Source organism: Coenobita brevimanus, chromosome 98 (assembly GCF_032717465.1).
Source record: "Coenobita brevimanus isolate Jiangsu-jjx chromosome 98, ASM3271746v2, whole genome shotgun sequence".
NCBI classification, from domain to species: Eukaryota; Metazoa; Arthropoda; class Malacostraca; order Decapoda; family Coenobitidae; genus Coenobita; species Coenobita brevimanus.
Genome location: NC_137051.1, coordinates 29,480,843 through 29,501,498, shown reverse-complemented (window position 1 = coordinate 29,501,498; position 20,656 = coordinate 29,480,843). Strand labels below are relative to the sequence as shown.

The 20,656-nt window shown below is 41.9% G+C and overlaps 1 protein-coding gene across 2 annotated transcripts in view; it reads right to left on the bottom strand.

Annotated features, from left to right (window-relative positions):
• SrpRalpha (signal recognition particle receptor alpha) overlaps positions 1–20,656 on the bottom strand; it is a 409,651-nt gene that overhangs the window by 146,324 nt on the left and 242,671 nt on the right. For both annotated transcript variants that reach the window (XM_080283804.1, XM_080283805.1), the window contains one exon: positions 17,796–17,874. In XM_080283804.1, the coding sequence (XP_080139930.1) occupies positions 17,796–17,874 (79 nt within the window). The remainder of the gene's footprint in view (positions 1–17,795; positions 17,875–20,656) is intronic.

The window sequence follows — 20,656 nt, the reverse complement described above, 5'->3', positions numbered from 1 at the left end:
CTTAGATAAATTCACTCAGTTCACATCACACACACACTGCAGCCCTAGCACCCTCATACATGCTCTTCACAGCATTCAGCAGCTTCCCATTTACTCCACATGTTCTGAATATTTTCCACATTCCTTGTCTATCTACTATGTCATGTGCTTTTTCCAAATCCACAAAGACAGTGTACAACTTCTTTCCCTTCTCTAGAAACTTTCTCACTAAATACTTTAGGATGATTATCTGATCTACAGAACCTCTTCCCTTCCTGAAACCTCCCTATTCTTCTCCAACTAATTTCTCTGTACAGTACTTCCCTAACTCTGTCAGTAAGTATCCTATCATATACTTTTCCTATTACACTACGAAGAGAAATGCCCCTATGATTACCACACACTTCTTTTTCCCTTTTTCCTTTGTACAGGGAAATAATTATACTTGACTTCCAATCCTCTGGGACTCTACCTTCCTCCCAAACCAATCTGCGCATCTTCCATATCCATTCTACTAATTTCGCTCCCCTGTGCTTCAGCATTTCACCACACTCTCCATCAAATCCTGGGGCTTTCCCCATTTTGACTTTCTTTATTGCTTTCACTTCTTCCATCTGACTGATATCTTCCTCCTTTCTCATCTCCCTCCTTCCCCCAGCCATTCCCCAGCCACTTATACTTACATTACTATCATTCTCTACGTTTCTTCCATCTTTGTATGGACTGCTTCCTCTTGCCCTTTTCTCCTTCTATTCATCTAACACATTTGTACCTTGACTTTCACCAATATAGTACTATTTGGTGGTCAGAGAGGCCACATCCCCAACCTCTGTATGCTCTCACATCCAGCATATCTAAAATTCTCTCATTCACAAACACAAATTCAATCATTGCCTTCCGTTCATCCAGCTCATCACCCACCCTTCTCATCATTCGTCATGTATACCTGTGGATGCCATAAAAGTGAGATAACAACCTAACTTGACCTACATACTTGCCATAACAAGAGAATAATGCTAGAGCAGTGCTTCTCAACCAGGGGTAAATTTACACCCAAAGCGTAAAAAATCCCACGGCCAGGGATAAATATATCAATCCAAAAATACCGTAATACTTCTGAAATATTTGCTACATAAGTAAACTGACTGAGACACTGCGGCAACAATGTTTTCACTTGCAGTGTTTCTGACACTTTTAAATTTCATTCTGACTGATACGAGTGAACTGTATTTTGTCTTCCATTACCAAAAATAATTTTTTACAGTACCTTGATATTAACCCCTCCATGGCTGCCGGCGTCGAATGACGTTTAGCCAATAAATGGCTGCAGGCATCGTTTGAGCGCGGCCTATAAAAAACTGCAAAAATTTTTGGGAAGTGAACGAACGTCTTCACACTGACCTACACTACACTCCCATACACCTCATCACGCAGTTCAAAGCCTGCTGCTGTGAATAGTGGATATTCGATTTTTTCACTCCTGGCCATGCCTAAACAAGCACAACTACACCCATTATCTTAACCCAGGCAGAACATATCATCATTGTCCTCTCTTGCAAAACACACACAACCACCTGCTTACGATTGTGAAGTAATACAGGCACATACAAAAAAGACATGATAATAAGTGAAAAATACATTTTTGTCTTGGTATCTTTACCTATTTGCTTAGGTTTATTGTAATGGTTTGGATCATTTGATGCAGTGCAATGTATAGAAAACTGTGAAAAACTTCGGGATGTGAACGAAAATCTGGGACATGAGACTGACCTTGACTTCACCCTCTCACATATCATCTGTCAGTTCACCACCTGCTGTCACGACAAGTGGATGTACAATTTTTTCGCTCGTGGCCATGCCTAAAAACACATAGTTACACCCATATCGACCCAAACAGAAAATACAATCTATTTCCTCCCTTGCAAAACACATACAACCACCCTGTTTATTAGACAGCAATATATATTGCGAAAATAACAAGGTAAAATGATAAAGATGAACGTAAAATGACAGAGAAAGATAAAAATGTTATTACGGAAAAAATGTTTTCCCCCGTCTGTAAACTTATTTATTTCTGCTATGTATCTGTATTCGTAATAATCAGACTTCTGAAACTGCATTACGATTCTATTTTTAGCCATGCTCATGGTGTGGGAGCTCGAAGTTGCAACTTAACCTCCACATTGCTAATTGGATCTGACCGTCCACTTTATTCTCCTGTGGCAGAGTCTAACCTTGGAGGACATACAGTTTTCTCATTTAAGACTGAAAATTCAACTCTTTCGCTCCCTTTTCCAAGCATGGGCACAACGATAACGTAAAAAATAACTCCAAACTACCATAAACATATTTTATATTAAAAAGGTGAAAAAATATTCATAACAATTTTTTTTCCTGCCATTCCTAACAGATTATGTACTGAAATCATTCAGTATCATCATATCTCATATATGTACATCATTTCAGCACCATTCGCATTGTTTTGGGAGGCAAAAAAAAAAAAAAAAAATAACAACACCTGACCAGTTGCGTTGCGGCAGCGCCCCTGGGCGGCGATATTGATTGCCGATATTTCCGCAACTTCCGCACTCCATTGCAAGCAATAAAATGCATCTAGGAAGCTGGGATGTGCACTGTTAGGTGCATCTGAATCTTTCTCTTCAATATGGCAAGAAAAAAAAATATCAATTTTCGAAACTTCAAAAAATGGCCCCGGTGTCGGCCTGGCGTGCATGGAAAATTCCGGGCCTTCGGCCACGGAGGGGTTAAAGGTATATTCTGTCTTTGTATTTTATGCCTTTGTGTCTTTAATGAGTGGTGGTTGGGGCAGGAGTGGAGGTAAATGGTTGGCTACATCAAGCCTTGAAGGTAAATGACAGAAGAAAAGTTAAGAATCACGAAGCTTGAGAATCCCACTTCCCCCCTCTTTATTTACTTAGGGTATGAAAATGCATTTGAAGCAAATTATTAATTACTTGTATTATTATTACAGTTTTTTAAATGTTATAGGTAGGTTTGTGAGAGGCAGGCCGAAAAAGACCTAAGACAAGGTCACTGAGTGTGATCTCAGGGATAAGGGACTGAATAGGGATGCAGCCAGAGATCGAGTAGCATGGAAAGCTGCCGTTAGGTGACCACGGTCGACGTATGCATGCATATTGAAGCCTTCAAAAACAAAACAAAGCAAAATGAAAGCAGAAGGAACCAAAAACCTGGGGCCCATATAATTGTTCCTTCCAAGAAAAAAAAAAAAAAAAAAAAAAAGATAACAGAGACAAATTCAAGATCTGTTCATTTTCAGACATCTGGACACATTACACTTGAAAGACTGGAGTTCATAGACAGCAGGAAATACAGACAGAGGGACACAGTTCACCTGTTGCATACATGATGAACTGGGAGTAAAAGTTAACTCTTGCACTTGAGAGCTGGACTGAAAAGGGATGAGAGTTTGTTACTAGATGGGTGCTACAAGCCTGCTGTGGTGGTGGAGGGATGCAAGCAGACAGTTCAGAGTAGTACTGACCATTGAAGTAGCAACAGAAAAGAGATAAAAAGATGCAACAGTGTGGAGAAGAGATGGGGTTGAAGGGAGCAAGTAAGAGGAGAGTTATTGAGACCAAAAGCTTTCGACTCCACCTTGTTGAAAAGAGCTGTATGTAAGGAGCTTCCCCACACATAGGGAATTCTACAAAAGGGCGAATAAAATCTGTGTATAAAGTAAAAAAAACTGTGCAGAGTTAAGAGGGCATGGAATCTGCTAAGTACATCCAATCTCTTGGAAGCAAATTTTATCCATCTATCTATCATCCACTCCTATGTTGCCCCAGGAGTAGGAGCCTGGGGCTAGGCAAGTTGGTCCTGACATTTAAGATGTCACTCATCCCTGAGTGGCATTACATGAGCAATAAACCCCAACCACTCCTTGGATATAAACCTACACAGGCTCAATTCGATTGGAGTGCCTTAATTACCCACTAAACCATCAGGCAACATAATTTGGTTATTTGGTTACCAGCATAGTAAATGGTTTCCTGGTGTAAAGGAAACCATTTGGCTTGTCACTCAGTGTTGAGTCACCCACAGGCAGAAGGAAGAGGAAAGAATGAAAGAAAGAAAGACAGAAGATGGAGTGTAAAGTCACCTATGGGCAGAAGGAAGGGGAAAGAATGTAGGCAAGAAAGAAGAGGATGGAAGGAAGAGAGGAAAGGACTGACACCCAAGAGCAGCATTACATTGAGTGGATAGTGAGCTCCCCCCTCCACCATCAAGCAGATTTTATAGGAGAGGTAATACAATCTTGCCAAGATAAATCTTGAGAGAATGATATTCCAAGTATTTTTAAAGATGATGCAAGACTGAGATGGATTTTGGAAAAAATTAGGAGATGCCCCTGCGAAAGATTCTGATGAGTAGAAAGATGTAAGAACTGAGTTTTTGAAGCATTAAAAAACAATAAGATTACTTTTACCCCAATCACAGATATCAGCCAGGTCAGACATTAGGTGTGCCATAGCCTCATCCTTGTTTGTAGAAATAACTGCTAAGATGGTCACTGTGGGAAGTGAATGGAAAGGTGAAGGGTGGAGTCATCAGTGAATGAGTGGACAGGAGTTATATGTACAGCTTAGGTCATTGATAAATTGAAAGAAAAGAGCTGGTGATGGGACATAACACTGAGGAACTCCACTACTGATATTTCTAGGAGAAGAATGGTGACCATCTACAACAGCAGCTATAGAACGACCAGAAAGGAAGCCAGAGACGAAGGCACAGATAGTTGGATAGAAACCGTAAGAGGGCAGTTGGGAAATTAAAGATTTATGCCAGACTTGGTTGAAAGCCACTGAGATGTAATGTGCAAGATGTTTATAGAGCCACCTGAAGTAAGTGATGAACATACTGCTTTCAGTATCAGTTTGCTGAGTGTAAATTTAAAAAAAAAAAAAATACCCTTCCCACATTGCTCAAGCGAACTGAAGATAGCTTTCCCTCTACTATCTCCTTTTTTACACTGTAATTATACCAATGACTGAATATTCTCAGGAGTTTCTACTGTACAAAAATATTATTAAGGCACTTCTTTTATCATTGTAACAGTTCCTTTAATGTATTAATAACATTGATTTGAGTGGAACAGAGTCAGAGACTACTGACAGGACAAGGGATCACAAAAATGATAAACACACTGTTTCTGTATCGTGGCATACGTTAAGGCACTTCTTTTATGACAGGATGAGAAGGTGTGTCATGGATGGAAGAGTATAGAGGTTGGGGGAGTGAACTTTCGGATCACCACTTGGTGGTGGTCACTCTCAAGGTACAAATGAAATGGAGAAAGAGAAGAAGGGAAGGTCAGGAGGAGGTAGTTCATACAAGGAGAGTCAAAAGGTTACAAGAGGATGGAAAAAAGGCAAAATATAAGACGGAAATGGAGGAGTGACTGGGTTGATATGAACTGGAGCAGAAGGGGGATGTGGAAGGTGTGTGCAAGATATTCACAGAAGAAATCTCTGCAGCATGTGAGATGGTGTGTGGAGTGAAGAGAAGACGAAAGGGGGTGCGAGGAACAACATGGTGGAATGAAGAGGTGAGACAGGCTGTGACACAAAGAAGAAACCAAATAGTAAGTGGATGAGAAACAGGGGCAAGGAAGAAGTTAAGAGACAGAAGACAGAGTTACAGTATTTTCAGGCATAAAAGGCGCGCTTTTTTTCCAAAAAAATGTCCCAGAAAATCACCCTGTGCCTTATATGCTCAAGGTCAGGCTTTGGGTAGGCTTGGGCTACTGGCAACTGGTAGTTTCAGTGCTGCGGTAGGTCTACCAGAATCGTAAATGAACTCCAAACACCTTCCTTACAAAGGTGTTTCCCAAATTTCTTTAGAACAAGCAACTAAATATTGTAAATTACATAGTAATACACGTGTAATTATAGTAATAAATTACAAATATAGTTATTCAGTACATAATAAGCAAACCTGTGTCCACAGCAGCTATGTACTGTTTGTTTAAATCAGAGGACAGCGATCAGTATTGCTGAAACAAAAAAATACTGGTAAGTTTTGGTACAATATACAAATGCTGTGGGTGTCTGTCTGATTGTTGACATCTAATATACTATAGCAGTAGCCGTGTGTCTGTGTGTGTATTTTGGGCAGCCAAAGCTGCACATTCAAATCGCACCAAAATTGGCACAAAAATCGCAAAAAATTTGTTGATGTGAAAAAACTTTGTCCCATCACGACTGAAAAACTTTTACTACATTTAATGAGTGATCAAAGTTTGATAAAAAAATGCCGCTCCCAGCGCCCAGTTGGTTGCTGGGGCAGAGTTGTTAATATCTCGGACTTGCGGTGTGGACAACTTGGGTTCCATTCCCGAAGCTGCAAATAACACGATCAATTGGTTAGCTGCAAAAAATCCAAGTGACAACATTAGACTAGAATATCACATAAACGGACCATCATAGGCCCTTCGATGTCGCCTTGACGGCCAATAGTGACAACGTTAGACCAGAACAGCACATAAACGTGACTCAGATTACCGGAAATGATTGCAACAAGTGCGTGAAGCACAAGGAAACAAGTGAGAAACATGAGGAAACAAATGCAAACCATGAGAAAGCAAGTGCCCAGTGCGAGAGCCCTCCACGGGAGCATGTGCGAGAGGGCCCAAAGGGCCCACAAGCACTTGTTATTTACTAAGGTAACAGCACATATCAGCAGTGCTTTCTTGATATAAATTACCACTTCAGCAACTTAAAAAAAACACAGGGGTAATTGTAATAAAGAATAACAAGGGATGTAAAATGTAAACAGCTGTTAACAACTAGTAGCGGTTTGTTTTGGTGGTGATGGTGAGGGTCGGTGGTGATATTTTGTAGTGTTAAGGCAAGTACTGTAACCTAGCCTACCATGATAGCTTACCAGAGGGTGTCAGTCTAAATTTTCGTGATTCCTGTACATGAAAATTTTATAACCAGCACATGAATGGTTATATAGTGGTATGTAAATAGGCTGAGCGCCGAAACCATGAGACATTCAGCTAGGGGGTCTGGGGTTAGGTGCATTTTTTTATTTTCCCAGATAAAGTCTGCCATAGTTGGGGTGCGCCTTATATGCTCGTGCGCCTTATATGCCCAAAAATATGGTATATGTAGAGAGGAAGAGAGGCGAATAGATTAGTAAGAGAGAGTAAGAAGTGGGTGAATGAGGAATTTGGAAGGAATCTGAGCGTAAACTGGAGGGAATGTATGAAAATGTTCTGGAAAGAGGTAAAGAAAGTTGGACAGGGTGCCAAAGATGTTAGCTGGGGAGTGAAAGATAAAAATAGTAGATTACTAGTGGTGAAGGGAGAAAAAGTGAGCAGATGGAGAGAACACTTTAAGGAACTGTTGAACATAGAGAATGAAAGTAATGCAAGTGTAGGTGGCTGGGGAATGGCTGGGAGACAGAGGGATGTGAGAAGAGAGGAAGAAATCAGTAGCATGGAAGTTGTGGAAGCAATGAAGAAAGTTAAAATGGGGAAAGCCTCAGGAATTGATGGAGTGTGTGGTGAAATGCTGCAGCATGGGGGAGAGAGAGTGCTAGAATGGATGTGGAAGATTTGCAGATTGGCCTGGGAGGAAGGTAGAGTTCTGAAGAATTGGAAGTCAGGTATAATTATTCCCCTGTACAAAGGAAAAGAGGGAAAAATTGTGGTAATCATAGGACCATTTGTCTTCTTAGTGTAATAGGAAAAGTATATGGTAGGATACTTATTGAGATAGTTAGGGAAATAACAGAGGAGTTAGTTGGAGAAGAACAGGGGGGTTTCAGGAAGTGAAGAGGTTGTGTAGATCTGATATTCATTCTTAGATCTTTAGTGGAAATGTTTCTAGAGAAGGGAAAGAAGTTGTATGAAGCCTTCGTGGATTTGGAGAAAGAATGACAGGGTGGATAGACAAGGATTGTGGAAAGTATTAAGAATACAGTAAAAGTCCTGTTATTCGGCAGCTGATTATTCGGTAGATCCAACATTTCGGCAGTTTTGAGAAATAGTCCCATTTACGAAAATCTCTGATTGTTCAGCAGATGTCCGGAATCATCTCGGCAGTCCAGGAAGTGTTATCTGTGACTTGTAGGCCTAATGTTTCATTACACTTCTGTATATTCACTATTTTCTATATTTTTTCAGATTCAAGTATAGTGCTGTATTGATTACAATATTGCACAGTATCATACAGTTCAGTAACCACCCCCTCCAAATTAGCGAGGGTTACATTCCAAGCCCCCTTGCTAATCCTTGAAGTTCGTTCATTCTTGATGCCGTCCTGAAAGTGACATTTACCAGTAATTGCATAGCCCTTCAACCACTGATACTGTAATGCATTACCCATAAATAAATGGTGCTTGTTAAATCAGTTTCCCCCTTTGTTTTTAACTGTATGGCTGTGACAGCTCTAGTATTTTTATTCATCAGCATAATGGTGGAAGGGATTGTCCTGTTTAACTAAACCTAACCTAACCGAGTTTAACTATACCTAATAATTTAACCAAACCTAACCTAACCTAAAGTAAGAAGAATACTTTAGCTGGAGGAATATGAATTGCTAAGGTCTCTGATGAAAGTTAAATGTACATTTAGCGCTCATTCTTTTGTTCGTTTTTGTGTTTAATGTGAAAGAGAGAGTATTGATGCAAACGGTAATACAGTAATCACTCTAATATCCGGACGCCCAATAACCGAACATCTCCACTAACCGAACCTTATCGTCCTGGGATCAAACATTCCCAAAATGGTCCGAAAATCCAAAAAAATTGGAAAAAAAATCGATTTTTTGCAGTCCGTAATTTGAACTTGCCGCGCGCGCCGCGTGAGCATTGTTTTGGTTCGTCATTCCTCCCACATCCGATAGAGCGCCGCTGCATCCTCCCCACTTCCCGCCTGTCTCTCACCGCGACAAGACCTGCGCTGTTCGCCATGGCTGCCCACGTACTCGCTTTTGTGGTGGTGCCGTACTTGCTGCAAGGCCTCCTGCTGCTCTCTGCCATACTCTTAGTGTGTGTGATGATGGCCCCGCCTCCTGAGAAAAGGAAGAGAGTGGTGTTGACTCTGGAGAAGAAACAGGAGATATTGGAGAAGGTTCATGCGGGTTGGTCTTCCTCTCGCATTCTCCGCGAGTTCAACCTGGCCCGGTCGACTTTGTTCAATATCAAGCGTTCCCGAGACAAGCTCATGAAGTACACGGCTGACTTCTCGTCGAGAAGCAAACGCAACGTGGAGAGGAAGGTTATGTTTACCCCCAAGTATGCAGAGATCGACCGCTCCACGTTGATTTGGTATCGACAGCAACGTGCAGCTGGTGTGATGGTACGTGGAACGGAGCTGAAGGCTGCTGCTGAGAAGTTTGCAAGGCTTCACGACGCCCTTGACTTCAAGGCATCCGAGGGTTGGCTCTTCGCGTTCAAGTTACGACATGGCCTTACTAACCGTAAAGCACATGGCGAAGCACTGGACGCTAACGAGGATGGAGTGGACGAGTTTTGGCACAAGGTGAAAGGCTTGATCGACAGGAAGGGCCTCACTCTCGGTCAAGTCTATAACGCTGACGAAACTGGCCTATTCTATCGCTCGGTGCCAACGAACACACTTGCCGATGAGACGGAGAAGCGTGTACCTGGCCGCAAGCTTTCTAAGGAACGGATATCTGCTTTGTGTTGTGCCAATGCTAACGGCATGCACCGGCTTAAGCCCGTTATTGTTGGCCGTGCAAAGCAGCCTCGGTGCCTTCGTGGGGTGATGGATGTCCTTCCTGTCGTATGGTACCATTCTTTGAAAGCATGGTTCACAGCTGTGATTTTCAAAGACTGGTTTCACCATCACTTCGTCAAGGAGGTCATACATTACCAGACGAAGACACTGGGAATTCCTCGCGACCAGGTAAAGGCTCTCCTTCTCCTCGACAATGCACCTGCCCACCCGTGCGACAAGGACTTGGTTGCTGAGAATGGCCGTATTAGGTGCATGTTTCTGCCACCTAATACGACTGCTCTCATTCAACCAATGGACCAAGGAGTGATCGTGGCAACAAAGCGCCTGTACCGTCGGAAGTTCCTGGACGAGGTGATGGTGGTTCTCGAGGACGAGGACGAGCGCAGGGAAGACGTGACACTCGAGGCAAGCGGACTTTGGAAAACCTTCGCCGCTACAACATCAAGTCTGCGCTGTACAACTGGGCTAGTGCATGGAAGGAAGTCCCTGTGAAAACTCTTGAAAATGGTTGGTCTCGTCTGCTTCTCGGAACAGATGTGGAGTACGATTTCCTAGGGTTTGACGTGGATGACTTCCATGCACGGCTACGTACGCACAGCGACGATGTTCGTGAGTGGTTGGACGACGACGAGGGCGATCCTGGGTATCAGACGTTGTCTGATATCGAGATCGCGTCTTCGGTTGCTGGTGTCAGTCCCGAACTTGAAGATTCCGACGACGAAGGCGATGATGATGCAGACTCCGCCCAGCAGGACACTACTCCAGCCATCCCCAAGCTGAGCGCACTCCGGGAACATCTAGAGTTCGTCCTAGACTACCTGGAACACCAGGACTACGACAGGGAGATGGGGCCCTTGGGACTCGTGGAGGAAGTGCGTGCTTTCCGGCAGCGCATCATCAATCGCCAGAATCGTCGGTCCTTGCGTCAGTCAACGATTGACAGTTTTTTCAGGCCCGTGACCCCCGCTGTGCCAAGCCCTGGTTCCACTCCGTTGCCTCCCCAAGACAGGCCCTCATGCTCCGAGCCACAGCCCAGCACATCAGCTACAGTGGAGTCACCGCTCGACGTGAGTTTGCGGCTGTCTTCAGAGTCTTCTGTAGTCGGTACGCCATCACCACTACCCACCGATGCACCCCTTGGACGCCTGCCAGTGATACTCTCGGGCTCTGACAGTGAATAAACAGCAAGAACTTCTCCACTAGACCACATGGGAATTTTGAGTGTTGTGCAGTGAAAAAAACGGTGTGTTGTGTTAAGGTTTTCAAGTTGGGAGAAAAGACTAAGTAGAAAAGAAATTTAACGTAACTAACCTTCTTTGTTTTGGCTTTGGAAACTTAAAAAAACTTGGGAAAAGTTAATGTGCAACACTTAAATTTAATGGAACATTATTTGGACTAAAGTGAACACTGTGAAAAGAACGGACTTCTGTGTGTTAGTGACTAAGTTCAGTGCAAGACTTCAGGAAGAGTGTAGTGCAAGTGCTCCAGGAAATCGTTCTTACTGTCAGAGTCCGAGAGGAGGCGGTTATTCATCGAGGTGGCCAGGGACTTGCTGTAAGTAGCCAAAATGTTTCATGTTGTACTATTTTCCATACTATATTTACCAGAATGTTTCATATTGTATTTTTTCCCATACTATACTTACCAGAAAGTGTCATACTGTACTTCTTTCCATACTAAACTTACCTCATGCATGTGCAGTAGGAATGTGTTTTTCAGAGTTCGGTTAGGTTCGGTTAGGTTAGGTTCGGTTAGAGTCCATAAGTACCAGAATGTTTATTAATGTATGAACATACTTCTAAACCCACATTTTATGTTTCTATTGCATTTATTTCAGTCATTTATGTGCCTTATTGGTGTGATTTTGGTGTTAAATAGGTGCTATGCATGTCCGGAGGGAGTTGTATAGGTGTTTCTCTGTGTTAGGGTCCGTAAGTACAAGTCCATAAGCTGGGGCCCAATATCCGGACGAAACCAATATCCGAACCTACCGATGGCTCTATTGATCCGGATATTGGAGGGGTTACTGTATATCCCATTAACCCCTTAATAACCTCCGGCACTGAAGAACCCTTTACAGTACTGATGTCAGTGATGTCAAGATAGTGTGAGCTATAAAGAAAACTGAACAATTATGGGGAGAGAACGAAGGTCACTGGTATGTTTACACGACTCTACACTATGATTCCAAGCAGTCAGGCGGTCGGTTAATCTTAGATGTTTTCGCCCATTTGGTAAATGCCCCGTAACTTTATCAATTTTTCCATGACTCATAGCGAATCATAGCATGGGTTTAGGAAGCTAAATAACACATTGCTAGGTGAGCCAGACGATTATCTTCACATCTTTAAGAAAAACAAATTGATTTCAGAAGGGAAGAAACTTACTCTACGTACTCAGAGAGGGATTAAATTTCTTCCATTTTCTTAAAGATGTGAAGATAATCGTCTGGCGCACCTAACAATGTGTTATTTAGCTTCCTAAACCCATGCTATGATTCAAAGGAGAAGTTACAAAGTTACGGTGCATTTACCAAATGGGCGAAAACATCTGAGATTAACCGACCCTCTGGCTGCTTGGAATCGTATCGTAGAGTTGTGTAAACATACCAGTGACCTTCGTTCCCTTCCTATAATTGTTCACAGTTTTTTCATAGCTCACTAACTCGACATCACTGACATCAGTACTGTAAAGGGTTGTTCAATGCTGGAGGTTATTAAAGGGTTAATGCAATACATTACTGTTTCCATCAATACTCTCCCTTTCACATGTAAACAACAACAAAAAACGAACAAAAGAATGAGTGCAAAATGTACGTTTAACTTTCATCAGAAAGACCTCACCAATTCATATTCCTTCACTATATTTTATGCAATTTTCTGACTATTTTATTTTGTTTGGAAAAAGTACTATACACAGCACTCAAACATATTTGTAATAATATAAGTAGTGATGAGTTCACCAATACAAGTGATGCACTTAGCTGGTAGGTAATATTCTGTATCATTTCAGCCATCCAGGAAGTGTTATCTGACTTGTATGCCTACTGTGTCATTACACTTGTATATGTTCACTAATTTACATATGTATTTCAGATTCAGGTTTAGTACTGTATTGATTGCAGTATTGTACAGTATACAGTACTCTCTCCAAACACAGTTGTGATACCAAAGTGGTGATGACAGTGTTCACCAGTATATTTAAGGTACTGAGTGGGTAGGTTTTTGATTATTCGGCAAATCCAATATCTTGGCATCATCCCGGTCCCATAGATGCCGAATAATGGGACTTTTACTGTATATGGAGTAGATGGGAAGTTGTTGAATTCTGTAAAGAGTATGTATGAGGGTGCTAAGGCTGCAGTGCGTGTGGATAGTGAACTGAGTGAATTTTTCTGTTTGATGGTTGGATTGAAACAGGGATGTGTCATGTCTCCATGATTGTTCAATCTGTATACTGATGTGCTTATAAAAGCGATACAAGGTAGGACAGTGGATGTTGGAGTGGCCCTAGTGAGAGAGGGCAGTGTTTGGATTTTCCCTGTACTGTTGTTTGCAGATGATACTGTGTTGTTAAATGAAGATGAAGGGGAGCTGCAAGGCTTGGTGGATGAGTTTGGGAGTGTAAGAAATGAAATCTAAAGGTGAATGTAGGGAAGAGTAAAGGTATAGTCTTTGAGAGAAGTGAAGTCAGTGAATGTACAGTGAGGTTGGTTGTGGAAGAAATGGAAAATGTGAGTGTGTTTAAGTACTTGGGCAGTGTCATATATAAGGATGGAAGTTTAGAGGGAGAAGTGCTTGACAGGGTGCAACAGGGAAGAAAGGTTGCTGGTTCCTTGAAAGCAGTGATAAGAAACAGGGAAGTGATCATGAGAGTGAAAAAGTTACTACATGACAGTATGTATTGTGATACCAACTCTAACACATGGAAGTGAAGCTTGGACCTTGTTGGAGGGACACAAGTCAAGAGTGAGAGCAGTGGAAATGAGTTATTTGAGAGGAGCCTGTGGAGTCACATGGTGAGACAGACTAACAAATGAAAAAGTGAAGGAGCATTGTAGTGTGGATGTAGATATGATAGGAAGCATTAGGAGAAACACACTGAGGTGGTTTGGTCACGTGGAGAGGATGGAGAGTGAGAGACTGATGAGGAAGGTGTATGTGAGTGAGGTGGAGAGGGGGAGAGGGAGGGGAAGGCCAAGAATGAGAGGAGGAATGGAGTGGAGAAGTATATGAGAGGAGGGGTGAGCTCTGGGAGCAGGGCAGTGAAATGGTGGGGGACAGGGCGAAATGGAAGCGATTCGTTTGTGGCAACCCCTTATGGGATTAAGGCATCTGGCAATAGATAGATGGATAGACTTCTTTTATCATGGCAACAGTTCTTTTAATGCATTAACAACACTGATTTGAGTGGAATAGGGCCAGAGGCTACTGACAGGACAGGGGGTCACATAAATGATAAACACACTGTTTCCTCCCTCCACTTACCTTGCAGTGCCAGATATTTCTTCAAGATGGCTGTGCCCATGCTCTGTGAATGACTATATCTGCTTCAGTGCCATATATTAAGGGAACACTAGGAGATCCAGAACCTTAAATGTTCAGTGAATCTGCCCCACCATTGTTTTGGATGTATTTTGTCTAAGAATATGAAATTATCACAATTAACCATTCTTAACCATCAATTTCTCTCCTCACTATTACAGTACAACACTTCCCATCAAGTTTTTTTTTTGTTACGTTGCTCACCATCCATTCACTCGATGTAGTGCAGCTCTGGGTGTCTGCCCTTTCTTCTATCCTTCCTCCGCCATCTTTCTTTCCTTCATTCTTTCCACTTTCTTCTGCCTATGGGTGACTTTTCGCTCCCTCCTCTGTCTTTCTTTCCTTCTTTCTTTCCTCTTCCTTCTGCCTATGGGTGACTCTACACTAAGTGACAAGCCAAATGGTTTCCTGTACACCAGGAAACCATTTACTATGCTGGGTGGTAACCATATACAGTAATCAAATTATGGCACCTGGTGGTTTAGTGGGTAATTAAATCGCTCCACTCGGATTGAGCCTGTGTGGGTTTAATGCTCACATAGTGCCATTCAGGGATGAGTGCAGCTGGTCACTCTCATCCTGGATGTCGGGACCAACTTGCCTGGCCCCGGGTTCCTGCACTCCTCGTGGGGCGGCATAGGAATGGATGATGGATGGATGGATTACCCTTAACCCCTAAAATGCTAACAGGATCGATCGATCCTTTTTCAGAATTACTCAAAATACCGAATATAATCGATAGAGGAGCTTTTGGGAAAAACTGCGGACACTAGCCTTCGGCCCAACTGTGACATATATCAATGCAAACCAATGAAAACTAAGTCCTGAGTTGGGATGGGGGAGGATCTGGGCCCCTACCCATGGTGGTGGTGGTGGTGGTGGGGGGGATTCCCCCACCGCCATCCTCTCCCCCAATACCTTTGTTCCCTCTCCCCCTCGCCTCTGATTGCCTCCTACTCCCTCCCTCCCCCTCCACCACCATCCTCCATCATGCCACCACAGTTCCCTGCCATCCATGTCTCCCTGGGGAGGGTTATATCCCCCCTACCCCCCTCCACACCCCTATACTCCCTCTCTGCCTGTCCTCTTTGTCTTGGTTCTGTCTCTCACCTCTATACCCCTGTACCACCCCTCCAGGCCTCTCCCCACCCCACTCCCACCCCCACCCCCTGTAGTATGTCATCCACTTACAACTCCCCCCCTCCCTCCCCTGCCTAGAGTATTATACATCATTGTTACTATTCATATTGCATATTTTCATTCAATACCAGATTACTGTTTGTATAACTGCATACAACACAGGAAACATAGAATGTATATTTTTTCAATTTTTTTAAAAATGAATTTCCATGTTTTTTTGCATGTTTTTTTTTGGGGGGAAAAGCGTGTTACTGGCACAACTGAAATTCTTACAGCTACTTAATTTGACAGCTCTGAGAGGAGGGGATGAGGGGGAAAAGGTGAGGGGAGAGGGTGGTGGAGTGTATAACACCAAGAAAAAGATTTTGCATGCTTTTCCTCAATTTTTTTACTCTGATAGCTACATGGCTATGAGGGAAGGTGGGGAGGGGAGGGAAGGTGGGGAGGGGAGGGAAGGTGGGGAGGGGAGAAGTGTTAGGGGAGAAGTGTTGGTGGAGAAGTGTTGGGGGAGAAGTGTTGGGGGGGGAGAAGTGTTGGGGGGGAAGGGTGTTGGAGTGAGTGGGGACCACCAACATAATTATTTTGCATGCTACTGTTTGGGGGGGGGGGGAAAAAAAAAAAAAAAAAAAAAAAAAGCTGGAAAATTCTGAAGAAGGGGTAGATTTAGCTTTTTTTTCCCCTTGAAATTCTTACAGCTACTTCATTTGACTGCTCTGAGGGGAGGGGATGGGGAGAAAGGGGTGAGGGGAGAGGGTGCTGGAGAGTATGAGTAACACCAAAAAAAAGATTTTGCATGCTTTTCCTCTTTTTTTTTTTTTTTTGGGGGGGGGGGGAGTGGCAGCTATACAGCTATGAGGGAAGGGGATGGAGGGAGGGAAGGTAGGGAGGGGAGAAGTGTTGGGGGAGAAGGGTGTTGGGAGTGAATGAGGAACACCAACATAAATATTATGCATGCTATTGCTTGGGGGAAAAAAAAAAATTGAGCTAGAATTATCTGAAAGGAGGGGGGGGGTGTAGTGGGGAGAGGGACACGGGCTGGAGGGGAGGAAGAGGGGGGGGTGATGGGAGTGCATGGGGAAGGTCATGGGAAGGGAGGAATGAGGGAGGGATGGGATGGGAGTGCATAGATAACTGGAGTCGACCTGCCTGGAAGGGTATTTTTTTTCAACTTTGAAGGGCCATAGCTCATGAACCAGTTGGTCTAAAATGCTCTGGTTTGCAGCACAAGGTGTGTAAATTCAAGCTCTAAACATTGGGCATAACACTTTTTACTTTTGTAAGAGCCAAAAAATCAGCTCCATATACAGATTTTCAAAGCAGTAAGGACGATCGAATTGTGTATCCTAGGGGTTAAATACTGTATCACCACTTCAGTTTATTCTGATTTACTACCAGTCAAACCAAAAGGTGATTTCCATCACTGGTATCTACTGAGACACTTTATAAGTGAGTGTGGAGTGCATAAAGCATTATTACAATTTGGGGTTGCTTGCGTGTGGAAATCAGTCACCACAAGGCACACTTTTACCAGAGTAACTGATACAAGGCTACCCAATGACCTGCCACACTGGCCGTCAGTATCTTCACATATACTGTACAGTATTTTCATTCACTGGTCTAGTCAGAATGGTGTATTAACAGCCACTTCATGGGGATTTAATGCAGTAAAACATTTATACTATGCTAAAAACAAAAACAATAAGGCAAGATATGGTAGAACTGTTGAAAAAACTGGACTGTAGTGTTCCCATGCAGAGGGTTTGTGACACATATGGTACTGATCCATCATCTGCTTATGTTATAAAGCAGCAAGGAAAAAAAATACTGAAATTCTGTGCAGACAGTGATTCAAAGACAGCAAATGAACATCAGAATTACTATGCAAGATGGTAAGAATACTAAGCATGATCAAGTGATGATGGAATGGTTTTGACAGCGTTGGAAGAAGCGGACTTGTCAGGTAGCTCAATAGTGAACGAGGTTCATTTGTTCCATAAAGAACTTAAATTAGAACATGAGTGTGATTACACTGAAGGATAATGGGTCAGACGTATTGCTGAATTATTATACAAGACCTCTGCTGGTCCCTGTCGAATTATTATATGTGACATATGTGGCCTCAGTTCTTCTGGCAAAACAATTCATCTGGCAAGGTTCTGGAACCAAGGGTGCCAGAAAATTTGTGTTGTATCTGTACCTGCCATGTGTAACAATTTAGAGTAACTAACATTTACTTAAAAAAAAAAATAAATAAGAACACAAAATGTAGTAGTTTCAAGTAAGTATCTGACAGACTCAGGGAAAATGAATACTGTTTTAAATAGTAAGATCTTAGGAAACTCACACATGCAAATGAATGATAACTTCGAGAAACTTACCAGAGGATACCTTCTTCTCCTGGCTCTCCTTCTCAGTAGGGATGTCCATGCCTCGCAGGTTTCCAGACAGGGTTCCAATCTAGAGGACGACAGATGAAAATACACAGCCTTATAGCAACTGCATTATGTTCAATCAAACACTCGGTAATACTATGCAGAGCACAATACTGTACATGACAAACGTCAGGCATTTGCACGCTGCAAGCTATAATACACACACACATACATACATACATTCAATACCCGTAAAGTATCTATCTATCTATTGCCAGACGCCATAATCCCGCAAGGGGTGGCCATATGACTTTGAGTTATTTGTTTTAAAGTATAATCAGCTATTAACATTGGTGTTATGTGGCATTTTGTTAAATTCATAGAAGCAAGTAAGATTTCCAGTTTACATAAATTACAGAAGGCTGGCAATGAATTCAAGAAAGAGAGATGAAATTATGTCCACACATACACGACCATACTTGCAAGTACAGGAAGACCGCACTATAACGGACTAATTGGGGCCCAAGCCAGTCTGAAAAATGCAAAATTCCAATAAAAGCGACATCCGGAATTCCCCCTGCTAATTCGGACTTTTTCCAATACATCAGACAATAGTCCGGATTGCAGGAAAGGTTTTTAAACAGTTTTGACTACCATTGTGGTACTGTACTGTTATAACTTCACTACATTAATCAAATGGCATAATATATATGATAATACTGTACTGTACACTGATAAACATGTCTTTTATTTACAATAACAGCTGAAGTGGTCAGGCAGTCCTGACTGCCTCTGGCTTTATCGGACTTTTTCCGACATATAGGAATTTAGTCCGGTAGCTCCTCGAGTCCAATAAAAGCGAATTCCGGTCTACTTAAATAGTTATATTGAGGTTTTACTATAATTCAATAGAGTAACAGTTCTCCCGTTAAGGCTCTTACCATAAAACTGCCTAACTTCGGACTTGAGTTCAACTTTGGACATTTGAGGTAAAAATGTAATGAACCAAAATAATGGGAATTTCATTCATTCATTGCCAGACGCCATGTATCCCAAACGGGGTGTCCCAGGGCTCAGAGTTAATTATTTTACAGGGAGGGGCACTAATCCTCCACCAACCCCACTTGACACATAGGGAGCTATATGGCTTTGTATTTTGAAAACCAAAAAGTATTGGCAGTTAGGTGAAGCACTGGAGTATATCATATTAAAACCAAATGAACCTGACATGAATGGAAGTGTGTAAAAAAAAACGCCAAACCTGATTGAAAAAAAATAATGTTTTTTTGTTCCCCTGAAAACTTTGTCTGTGCAGAAATTTTGGAAGTAGATGTGTGAACCAAAATAGGCAGATTTTAAAGAACATTTACTGTAGATGACATGCACCAAAGGAAGTTACAAATGTTGTCACATAATCCTCTAAGAATGAAAACAATAATTTCACTTCAGGTTTTTATTTTTACAGGCTAACTTTGAACACTATGGTCAAGTAAGGTTCTTAAAGCATGTAAGGGGGCATGTCACACCTTTGTTAATCCCATAGTTGATGACTTTAGTGATGTGGATAGAGAAGACATCATTAGGTATTATCAGAGCCTACACTTGACAGTAGGTGTAGAATGATCTTTGATGTTGATATCAATCTCTGACTTAAATAAATCCCTATAGCAATAATAGTATAGTATAGCTTTAACAGTAAAGCCAAAGCTCATGGTTTAAGTTTTGAATGGCTTATATATGGTATACCTATTACTATAACTGTAATGCTCATTATTTTTACGTGAAGGAGCACAAATGAATACCTTTTTAGTTATTTTTCATTACCTGGTAGCCTGATATAATAGGCTTAGTCACAGGGTTTGTGGTACCAGTAATTTTCTTGTGGCCAGTAACATAATATACCACTACATTTATATCTGAAATGTGATATATATACTACTCAGTATTGTGATGTCAATAAGTACAAAGGAATAGTTTTTTAGTTTCTTTTCATTACCCAGTATCGGGTCCGGTAGCTGAAAGTTATAGGTCTAATCACAGGGTTTCAGTTTAGAAAATTTTCTAATGGTCAGTTATGTACACTAATGTGTTCTCATGTGTTTCATCTCCTAGATGAAGGTTTTGTATGAATATGGTTGGCATAAAAAACATCAGTAAGGCAACTACTCGTGAAGTTTTGCAAGAAGAAAAATTTTCATTTCATTAATATTTTTTCAGTATATGGAGTGGGTTTCTTGGGGTGTTTGGGGTCAGAAGTTTGTGGATCCTATGCGATTGTTTTCATATGAAAATCACCTGGTTGCAATGTGAAATTCAGTGCCCAATTGAGTGCTTTCAATTGTAAGGGTAAAAAAATGAATATTTTTGTACTCGGTCTGTTATTAAACTTCTTATTCACCACAGGAGTGTGCAATTTTTTTTTTTTTTTTTTTTTTTGGCTCCAAGTGTCCGAATTACTGCTTGGCTGTTAGAAACTAGCCGCCACTGAAGTCTAAAGGTGTGTATATGGCAAAGCCTGTGTGTGTCCGAAATCAGCCACAGCTGTCCAAAGTTAGCCTATATCAATGATAAATTCGGACGCTCGAAAATTTTGAATAAGTTTTGGCGCTAACTTTTTTTCATTACTTGGTTAACTGCTACATCCCTGGACAATATATGGGTACCAAGAAGGATTAGATAATGCAACTCTACATGAAGTTATATGCAAAAAAAAATCAAAAATGTCCGAAGTTAGGCAGTTTTACAGTACCTGAAACTTGTAACTGACAAAGGAAAATAAGGCACTGAGTTCCATCCACAGTTCAGACTCTTAAATCATTAACCCTGTGTTTTGTTTTATTTCATCAATCAAGTGTTTCAAGCATGTG